The sequence below is a fragment of the Grammomys surdaster genome, unplaced genomic scaffold, assembly GCF_004785775.1.
Source record: "Grammomys surdaster isolate TR1022 unplaced genomic scaffold, NIH_TR_1.0 62, whole genome shotgun sequence".
In the NCBI taxonomy this organism is placed as follows: Eukaryota; Metazoa; Chordata; class Mammalia; order Rodentia; family Muridae; genus Grammomys; species Grammomys surdaster.
This window is the reverse complement of record NW_021604564.1, coordinates 13866711-13878181: the sequence shown is the minus strand read 5'-3', so window position 1 is coordinate 13878181 and position 11471 is coordinate 13866711. Positions and strand designations below refer to the sequence as shown.

At 42.8% G+C, this 11471-nt stretch overlaps 1 protein-coding gene across 1 annotated transcript in view; it reads right to left on the bottom strand.

Moving 5' to 3' along the window:
* Slc7a14 (solute carrier family 7 member 14) overlaps positions 1-11471 on the bottom strand; it is a 50713-nt gene that overhangs the window by 28505 nt on the left and 10737 nt on the right. The window contains exon 2 of the mRNA XM_028764405.1: positions 1283-1519. Within this exon, the coding sequence (XP_028620238.1) occupies positions 1283-1519 (237 nt within the window). The remainder of the gene's footprint in view (positions 1-1282; positions 1520-11471) is intronic.

Below are 11471 nucleotides of genomic sequence, written 5' to 3'. Positions count from 1 at the left end.
CTCTCTCTCTCTCTCTCTCTCTCTCTCTCTCTCTCTCTCTCTCTCTCTCAACTCAAGGTCCTAAATGGACCACACAAGCACTGTACTGCTGAGCTCCATCCCCAGCTGTCTTGGAAAATTCTGAGACAAGACTGCAAAGCTTCTTGAGCTATTTGTATGAACCCTGTGAATACAGAAGGATGTACCAGGCATCAGGATGGAAATCTGGTGGCAAGTGACAGCGGGTCTGTCTCCTGGTATTTGTTCGATGACCTTTAACCACTATTTGTTTGATGAACTTTAACCACTCAGCCCTTGTTCAGTAATAGGTTGCCCTGTGGAAGTTAGTTGGACTGGAATCTGTTTTGTTCCTTAAAATTGTTTATTTGGAAATGAAAACATTTACTTATAAAAAATATTATATAAAAAATGTACAATGAAATCATGGTAAAGTTTCTCCAGTTTTGGTTGATTTTGTGTTTAGATAGTTGCTGGCAGGATGCACATGCAGTATAGCCATGTCCTATGATATGCGACACTGCATTATAAATTAATATATTGTTCATACTATGTCCTCTTTAGTCATTGTTTTAGTTGCCAGCCACATAATATGCATAATATGCACACAATTCACATGGCCATTTGTCCCACTGAAGAAAGTTTAAAAATTATTACAGTTGAGCACCCATAATCTAAAAATCCAAAGTTTAAGATGCTCTGGAATCTGAAACTTTTTGAGTGGCCTCCACAATGCTACAAGTGACAGAATTCACACATACAGTGAAACTTTATATAATATATTGAATAATATTATCTTCAGGCCATGTGTTGGAGAGGTACCTAAAGAACTAATGAATTTTATGTCAGACCTGGGTGTCACTTGCCAATCCCAACGTTTTATCACTTATAGATTTATATTTCAAAGTCTGAAAAAACCCTCAAGAATACTGATTCCAAGAATCTCAAATAAGCTGTGTGCATCCTTTAAAGACCAGGATGAACACATTTTTGTATGAAGTATTCATGAAAATTAGAATAATTTACCTAGGGCGAAGAATTGCTTTATAAAAACAAAAGGAAGCATTTAACATTCTTGACACATTTTTTCCAAATTGGGGTGTGTGTGTGTGTGTGTGTGTGTGTGTGTGTTCTGGAGATATCAAACTCAGGTCCTCATGCTTGCCCAACAAATACTTTACCCACTGAGCAATGTCTCCAGCCTCTAAGCTGCATTCTTAAAGGGGAATCTATTCATCTGGCTCATGAATTTGCATGTTAGGGGGAAAGGACCATGCCATCTCACCCAGGCCGTTGAGGGTTCCCACAGTGTCCACCATCCAGCGGCTGATGGTGTGGTTTGCCAGGGAGTCAAACATACTGCTCAGGGCACTGGCACCAGCCGCAGTGCCAATCAGGTACTCCAGGATCAAGTTCCAGCCAATGAAAAATGCCACAAACTCTCCAACGGTGACATAGCTGTAGGTGTAGGCAGATCCTGTGGTCTTGGGGACTCGAACTCCAAACTCTGCATAGCACACACCTACAAGGGACAAAGAAAACAGACAGCAGGTTTCTAGAAATAAGCTAACAACATCTTGATGCCTGACATTTTAAAGAAGATAGTAGGAATCTCTGCCTTATTAGCACCAGTACTCAAAAATTTATGTATAGCCACACATCAAGGATGATGGAGACATGTCTGTGAAATGTGTTATTAGGCAACTTCCTTGCTCTGAGAGTACTGTGGTGTGCTTGTACAAACGCAGTTAGAATAGCTTGCTGTATGTAGGCTATAAACCTATGTATGCCAGACAGATACATACACATAAATAAATACGTATTATATAGCATATTACTCTGAGGGCCATGATGAATAAATGAAATACAGGAGAAAACGCTAGAAGGAAGAGGCACTGCTGGTGCAGTGCGGCATGCTGCTTTACCGTAAACTTTTCCTTTTATAAGAGCGAACCTTAATATACTGATAAAAGAGTGCATCATGAACCAAAAGCCAGTAATGGAGGCATTTTATTATCCTTATCAAGTATTGCGTCCTGTACACAGCTGTATGTGTTATGCATTTATACTGCTGGCAGAGCGGTGAGTCTGTATCTGTATCACCACAGGCATGCTGCATGGTAGACATCACAGGGTCCAGCAGCTTCATGGTCTAGTCAGTAGCAACCTCTCAGCTCCATGAAGGTCTCATGGGACTAAAATCATGTAGGTGGCTATCACTGACTAAAACATTGTTTTGTGAACAGTGTGTATATGACACCATTTCAAGCCTTTCTAGCCATACCCAATCTCGCCTCCTAAGAAACATAGCTTGGTTGTTTGTTTCTTTGGACCTTTTGAGAGAAGAGTCTCACTGTGTGGTCATTCTACTTTGGTTTCTGTTGCTGTGATGAAACACTCTGGCCAGAAGCAACATGGGAAGGAACGGCTCACCCTTTCAGTTCACAATCTATTTTTAAGAGAAGCCAGGAAAGGACTCGAGGCAGGAATGTTGGGGCAGGAACCATGAAGAACACTGCTCACTGGCTTCTTGTCTCTGGCTCATGCTTAGTCGGTGTGAGCCAGAGACATCCTGTACATTCTGGGACCACATGCCCAGTTAGCACTGCCCACAGTGAGCTGCCCTCTTTACAACAACCAAGAAATCCCTGCAGGACAGTCTGGACTGGAGAATCCCTCAACTCCCTCTTCCCAGGTGACTCTCAGCTGGATAGAATTGACAATAAAAACTAACCAGGCTAGTAGCCCTGACTGGCCTTTGACTCACTATGTAGATCAGGCTATCCTCTATTTAATGATAATCCTAATGCCTCTTCCAAGTGCTGGGATTATAGATATGCATTACCTTGTCTGGCTTTCAAAACCCTTTTGATCATTGTACTTGGGAAGGAATGGGAACAAATTCTTCTGAACTATTGAGAAGTAAACTTTATTTAGAAAAAAAAGTCTTCATTTGTTGCACGTTTCTATTAAATTCTTTAGGTGGGAGAAGTCCTGAGTGCAGGTCTAACTGGAGCTGACCCCACCAATGATGGTGGGTTAGACTGCACAGTGATGTCTTCCTTTTAGTTTTATACATTATAGAAGATGCTCTTCTGTTGAGAGTGATACTTTAAGCTAGCTGTGGAGGTGCTGCACTGTACCTAAGGGGAAGCCAAATACGCACAGATAAAGTTAATTAATAAAGATGAAGTTCATTAATAAAGGAAATTAGCATACAGCCCAAATTGGACAAGGCTCAGAGAATATCATGGAAGAATGTAAGAGGCGGAATAAGATGCCCTCTGGACATGGCAGGGCTGTAACGCCCGTGAGCTCTGTGGCAGGTGCCGCTTGTATAAGCTCTGCACAAGATCAAGCCAGTTATCATCCCACCATGGGGCAGCGATGAGGCTCCAACCCTAAGTGAGAGCTATTGGCAGTTGATGACTGCTGGAAGAGAGGGAGAGGAGTCATTTTTTATGGATGCAGCCTCTAGTCGGTTGCTGATGCGCTGGTAGATAGCTCTGCCCCCGTGCACATATAGTCAGTATCGATTGGATCCAGTGGGCTGTAAAGGAGTGCTATGAAACAGTCTTCTGGACTTGACATGACCATTGCAGTCACAAACACAGCAGCTGTGGCTTCCTGCACGAGATGGGCCTGTCTATGCCATCATGGAGGGGTGAGGGGCTAATGAGGCCTCACTCTTCCCAGGGGGTTACTGGGAGCTAATGGATTCTGGAGGAGCTGAATGCTTTTCTTCAGTGGTGTAGCCACTCGATAGGTCATCTATGCTTCATTGAATAGTCTCTTTTCTATGCTCATATGATAACCCTAATTAAACTCTGGGAGACACACACACACACACACATACACACACACACACACACACACGTGCATGAACCATAGAAGCAGAAGGGGAAAAATTATTTTCTTTCTATATCCCATTGAAGAAAAAACATTAGGTGCACAAACATTCTCACAGGTGATCTTTTCACTGAGGATTAAAATTGGTTGTGATTCACCCTTGAATGCCAGTTACCCTACATGGAAAGATTTCCCATTAACGTGTAGCTCAATTCCCTACCTACTTAGCAACAAACTTAGCATTTTTCTAAATAACTACTGACTTCCTAATTCCCCCACATGGTGCAACCGTCACATCACACACCTACTAAATAGGCTACTCTAGCACGTGCTACAGGCACAACCTGCAAGTAGCAAAGATCTCCTGACCCTGAAACATTTGTTTGACAAGGGAAGGAGTTTAATGCAGAACCAGTCCCATGTTACTGAGTATTTATGAGATATCCTTTGGTGTCCTGGAGGGGTAAGCCTGGTCTTCATGGTGACAGCTCTATCTGTGCTGGTGGGAGTCCGAGGCACAGTTTCCTCTCATCTCAGAGGACCAGGAAGAAGAGAGCTTAGCTGGCAACACACTCTGTTACATCATCCAAAGGCCTATCTGTCTCCGGTGGTCCACCACCTCTATCTGCCAGCCATGCCTTCCTTTTCAATGGTTCTACACCCCTTCAAATAGCACCACCAGCTGGAGACACAGAGTTTAAACACAGGAACCTATAAAGAATGTTCAACCTTTAACACTTGTCAATTGCTCATCAGGATTGTTGAGTTCGAGGGGATGTAATTGAGTTCCAGAAATGAAGTTATGTGCTCACTTAATGATAAAGTTGGGGCTGCAACCAAATTTTAATAATCAATCTTGACAGCTTTCCAATTCACTCATTTCATTTATCCAAGTCACTTGGAAAGTAACATCTCTGCCTATCCATGTTAGAGTTTAGATAAAAGGTAAACAAGAGAAATGCAGCCCTCCATTTTGGTGGGCCTTTATAATCAGCTTCTTAAACTGTACCATAGCCCTATATGGGGTTGGATTCTAGTTTCCTTTCTGTTTCTATGATAAAACATTGTGGCTAAAAGGAACTTAGGAGAAGAATGAGTTTATTTCAGCTTTACAGGTTACAGTCTATCACTGAGAGAAATCAGGGCAGGAACTTGAAGGAGAAGCCATGGAGGAATGCTGCTAGCTGACTCACTCATGTTTAGCTAGCTTTCTAATTCAGCCAATGGCTATTTGCTTAGGGAATGGTGCTCCCCATAATGGGCTGGGCCTTCCTGCATCAATTGACTGTCAAGACAACACCCCCACTGACATGCCCACGGGCCAATCTGATCTGGAAAATTTCTCAGTTGATATTTCTTTCTCCACTGATTCTAGGCTGTGTCAAGTTGGCAGTTAAAGCTGACTAGGACAGGCTGCAACGAAAATGGAACGAAAAGGTTGACAACAGTAAAAGTTTTCTATGTATGCAATGATTCCAAATTAATTCAAGATTAAAGGTGCGTTGAAACCTGAGTGTCTCTGGCCATGCTCACTTGGGTTGCACGGCCTGACTTCATTTCAGCCTTGGTTCTGAACACACAGCTTGTGCATTGTACATATAAACATTTGTAAGTGCCACACAAAGCCAACTATAGTGATCTAAAACACCTGGGCTCAGATTGGAGGCCATCACTTGCTATTGTGTTAGCTAGTTTTATTTTAACTTGACACAAACTACAGTCATTTGAGAAGACGGGACCTCAATTGAGAAAGTGACTCCCCTCGATTGGCCTGTAGGCAAGACTATGATGCATTTTTCCTGATTGATAATGGATGAGGGAGGGCTCAGCCCATTGTGGGTGGGGCCACCCTGGGCTGGTGGTCTAGGGTCATGAAAGAAATCAGGCTGAGCAAGCCTTGGGAGCAAGCCAGTGAGCAGCGCTCTTCCATGGCCTCTCATCCAACCCTGCCTCCAGGTCCCTGCTCTGTTTTAGTTCCTGCCCCGACTTCCTTCAATGACGGATGGATATGAAACCATAAGCTGAAATAAAAATTTTCCTCCCTAGTTACTTATGGTTATGGTGTTTTGTCACAGCAGTAGAACCCCTAAGACAGTTATGAATTACATCATGTTTACTGTGTACATAAAATTTTCTGCTTTTACAGAAACAACGGCTTAAATACATAGAAAAAAATTTTAAATGTTTTCCTGCTGTCATTCAGCAGCATCTAAATATCAAATTAGTATAACTTTGAATTATGATGTGTTAGAATGTACGGTTTTTTACAAATTGTTTCTGAGTTGATGACCAGTTTATAAAAAAAAGTGTTAAATGAATTTTCATTTGAAATTAGGATAGGATTTCTAAAATTTCCTTAAACATACTTCTATTTTGTACTACATATTAGTGTGGGACAATGTTCTTAGCATTGACACTTAGAAAATCAAAATACATGCTGGGTGGTGGTGGTGCACGCCTTTAATCCCAGCACTCGGGAGGCAGAGGCAGTCAGATCTCCGAGTTTGAGGCTAGCCTGATCAACAGAGTAAGTTCAGGACTGACAAGGACAGCCAGGACTACACAGAGAAGCCTTGTCTGTAAAAGCCAAAACAAATTTAATATACAAACTCTGAAATTGTTGAACATGATTTGTATTCTAGAGCAACAAAATATTCAACCAAGAACATCCATCTCCTATAAAGATAGAATATTTAATTTTACAAGTTGCTTCTGAGTTGGTGACCAGTTTATAAATTATTTTAAATTATTTTTTCTTTGAAATTAGGGTTGACTTTTTGAAATGGCCTTAAACATTTGTGTGTGTGTTGTGTGTGTGTGTGTGTGTATTTGTAGGCCAGAGCACAACTTTTCAGAAGTCTGCTCTCTTCTTCTTCTATTTGGTTCTGGGGAATTGAACTCAGATTGTTAGGCTAGGTCTTTACTCAAAGAGTCATCTTGCTGGCCCATGAATGGAAATGTTTAATGAAGTAATTTTCTAGCTCTTCAGTCTGAGGCCCTGTTGGGCTGCCCTTGGGTGGTAGGATGGGCTGACTGATGAGTTAGTGGTTCCTTACCTCTCTATCCAGTTCTGGCTTATTGTTAATTATCTACCAACCCTAAGCCACAAGAGGGACCACACTGGACCACGCTAGTGTGATGTGCCACTGAGCCCTAGGCATGGCTTTGACAATGTCTTCTCCAAAAAAGGCATTTTGCTGAGATCGATGCCACCTGCTTTCTTACTTTCAAAAAACATCTGTTTCTTTCATAAGTCTCCAGTGGGCTAAGCTATTCTTGCATATATTACCAGGTGGCTGGTCCTTTTGAAATGTAATTAGGACTGAGATATGACGAGAAATTATAGGACTTCAGAGTGAAATAGTGTGGCTAGTTTGGAAACATCTGTTTTTTCCGTGACATTGAATTCCAGATGCCCAAGTGTCTCCATCCCAGCTGTTTCCCCTGAGAAGCAGGCTTCTGGACTAAGAAACACTTTTCTAGTCTCAGGTTACATGCATCTAATCCAGATAAACTTGCACTTATGCCCTCTTCCTGATGCTCTTGGCTAGCCAGAGCATGAATAGCCTACATGCTTTTTTTAGGGTAGGATGCATCGGGCTGCATCTCCCTCCCCCTCCCCACCACCAGCTCTAACCTGAGCAACCTTGCTCACCCGTTGCCTATCACAGAAACCCAGGCAATTTTTACAAATGTGTCTGGAAGAGAAGCAATTTGTCTGGGAGCACTTCTCTTTCTTTGTGTCAAAGAAGAGACTTATGATTTCTCTGCCAAACCAGGGCCCAGACAGACAGTAACTGCCTATGTTCAGGGACAGCCAGCACCATCGATCAGGGAGAGCCTGACACCATCAGTTATTGAACTCATAGGACTCTAATTAAAGTTGGGTAGGGAACAGAGAACCCCCAAACACCCAAACCATGGTACCAATATACTGACATTTAAATGAGAAGAAAATGGGTTATCCTAATAGAGAATTGACCCCTACATCAGGTCAAGTGGAATAATTTGTTCACTAAATGCATGAATAGCCTACACACCTACTCTTTTTCCTTGAAATCCCCATCTTTGAGAATATTTCAGAGATTACTAGAGGTATAGTTTCCACCTTATGATGAGTTCAAACTTTTCTTGTGGTTTGCTTGTGCTATGATTAGTAATCATGGCTAATGCAGGTCTCAGCTGGTTGTGTCTAATGAACTGTGTGGTGTCTAACAGTGGAATGATTGTGCCTAATGCTTCAAGGGTTAGTTGTCCATGAGCTAATCACTTGACATAAGTTGGAACTTTCTGGGCCTTAGTTCCCCACCTAGAAAATGGCAATGATGCCTATTGTGTATGTTAATTCTGGTCTTGGAGAGACACATATATGGTCTCCAGTATAAGCTAGGGAACCCTTCATGGCTCTATAGCTTCTATTTACAGAGGGAATGTCTTGGCCAGCGGCACCTCTTGGAGTGTTGAGGCAGGAGTATTTGCATCAGAGAAGGGTTAAGAGACGTACGCAAGTGTTGCTGGCTGATGGTTTCAGGGACTCGGCACTGTCAGAACAATTGGGAGCCATTCTAGTTGTCTAGCCCAGGCTGTGTCTGCTCAATGCACTTCTGAAACAGAACCTAAACACTTTTCTTCCTGGGTTTTATGCTTTTAATAGAAACCATTTGTTCTGCTCCATGCCTTCCATGAGAAATAGTGAGAGAAATCTCCCACTTCTTGGTAATCCGTTAGGAGAACTGCTTCTCTTTCTCAAGGTGACTCTTGTAACTGGGCTGCAAAGACCTTTGGCAGAAAGGACAGAGAGAGGGAGTTGAGGTGGTGACAGCTTGCTATTCTCTCCCCAAGTACTTTTCAACACTACCTCTTGAGAAGCAGGGGAGGAACCCCTCTCCTTTCCTTCCTCCCTCCTCCCTCTCACTTCCTCTCTTTCTCCCTTCCTTTTAAGACAGGGTCTCACTACAGAGCTCTGGCTGTTCTGGAACTATGTAGACCAGGCTGATCTTGAACTCAGAGGGATCTGCCTACCCCTGCCTCTGGAGGGTTGATGACATTTAAATGAGAAGGAGACGTACTTCAGTGCATCTGAGGTGCAGGTGAGATTACCAGCACATGGACAGGAACCTTCTCAACACACATCTAAGGAGAGTAGTGCACAGCCACGTTTCAACTTGGATCTTCCCAAAGCCCTTTGAGTTTTCAACCTCCTTCAAGTTGGGACAGCATGGAGGGAGGGGCGGCATGGGCCAGGGACTCTCAGTTTAGGGGTCTTGTGAGAGAATTACGTGGATATGAGGCTTTGTTTACAGACTTACTTCCATCTACCAATGTTTTCTTTCTCCCCTGTGTATAAAAAGACTCATTTATTTGTACTTTATATGTACATGCATGCCTGAATGTGTTGATGTGCACATGTACAGGTACTCATGGAGACCAGAAGGCCTCAGATTCCCTGGAACTGGAGATACTGGTTATGAGCTCTCTGATGTAGGTGCTGGGAACCAAACCTGGATCTTCTGCAAGAATAGTTAAGCAATGTTAGTTGCTGAGCCATCTCCCTAGGCCCCCTTCCTTTCTATGCAAATCTGAGCTCTAGGAAGTATAAGTACAAATGCTGTGTTTTCAAGTGAGAATGTTGCCACATGCTCACCTGTGCACCTTGAAGAATGAAGCCTTGTGAATAGTGGTAACCGGGTTTTCTGACACAAGCGACAGATAGTGGTCACCAGGTTTTCTGACACAAGTGACAGACACAGGCCAGGATTTCTCTTTTCAAAAGTCTTACCTATAGGCATCTAATAGACAGCCCCTGCTAAATCTGACAGCACTGGCACCTTCTTATCTGAGTTTTGAATGAGGGAATGACAGAATGAAAGAGTCCCTTGAACATACTGGTGGCTTTTTGAAAAAGACACTTATTCTAAGTGAGTCATTGAGAATGCTCTTGTCCGGATTTATAGAATTCAACTGCATTAACACTGTGGTTAAGACAACTTAGAAATGTTTTTAAAGGAGCAGGTATTTGTTCTGGAATGTACAAGAGAATTTCGTTATGCTGTTAAGTTTTTTAAGTCTGAGGGCTAGGGCTGTGGAGACCACTCCGTTTGCCCTGCAGGCCTGAGGATCCAAGTTCAATCTCCATACCCCTCCCCCAACATACACAAATGCTGGACATGGTTGTAGTGAGAATTTTGATTTCTTTAAAAACCCAGTTGTGTTATGTGACTATGTTTTTATTTTAATCCTAGGTGTGGGATAAGAGGCACTACACGGCAGGTGATTATGATTTACCTTGTGCACTAGCAGGGGCATGTTTTTTTTTTTTGCCAGCTGAAGATAGTTTAATTTGGGGGGGCTCTGAAGAGAGTATAAATGAGAGGATCCCAAGAAGGTCTGTGGCAGCTACTGCCCTGCTACTGTCCCACTCCCCACTGCTGCTGGTTCATCAGATGCATTTGCTGTTGCATTTGTTATTGCTGTATTGTTAGATATTCTGACAACAAAAACTTGCCCTAAGGAACCTAAAGCCCCCAGTCAGCAGGAAGTAGCTTATAGAAGTCTACGCCCCTTTCCTCTCTAACCTTCTTTCTCTCCAGCCTAGTGTTGGGGGTTGGAAGGAATTAGCGTGGAATAGGGGTTAGAAGGGAGGTAGAGGTGTGAGAATCCAATAAAAAAGCTTAAAAGACTATGCCAACACATGGTTACTTGTACTTATTGTCCCAGTAGTGGGGGGACGAGGATTCCTGGGACTCACTGGTCAGCCAGCGGCGCTTGATGGTGAGTTCCAGACCAGGCGGAGACCCTGTCTGTCTGTCTGTCTATCTATGCTTGAGGAATGCTACTGGAGGTTATCCTTTGACATCTGTGTGTATACACAGATGTACCCTTGAACCCACAGAAATACCTATACACACATTCACACACATACAGATAAAATATGAAATTATAAGCTGGGTCATTTAAAATCAATATCTTAAGATATATGAATGCAGTCAATATTTCTAAGTGAATGCATTTTAAAATAGAAAGAGTAAATAGGCTCTAAGGACAGATTTTACATATGTGTGCACATAAACATGGAATCGGCCCCTGGACCTCAGCCTTGGAACCCAGCAGTAGACAGCAATGCCTGCCAAACAGAAACAAAGACAGAGCAAGTCAATAGTCCCAGGATACGTCAGGGAAAGTCCTTGTACTAACCTTGCTTTTTGAGTTTTGTACTTCTGCTTCTTGCTAACTGTTCTTGCTAACTGATGTGTGCCAACCCAGGATATGGTTTTTGGGCCAAAATGTCAAGAATCATTAGAGTTGAGGCTTGCATGATTTAGGCGAATTCTGCATGCAGCCACTGGTCACCATAAAGGCTTTCTATTTGACTTTAGTCCATGTGTCCTCTGAAGGAGTACACACACACACACACACACACGTTTAAGTTATGAATTCATATTTAGTTACTTTGAAGGGGACCTTTTGTCCAGATCTGTGGAAATGGTCAGCGGTGCAGCATCAGCAATACAAGGTAGCAATTACATTCTCCATACAACATTGGATCGTAACATCAGTGATATGCAGTAGCAATCACACTATCCATACAGCACAGTCAGTACTGGGTCATAGCATCAGTGACACAC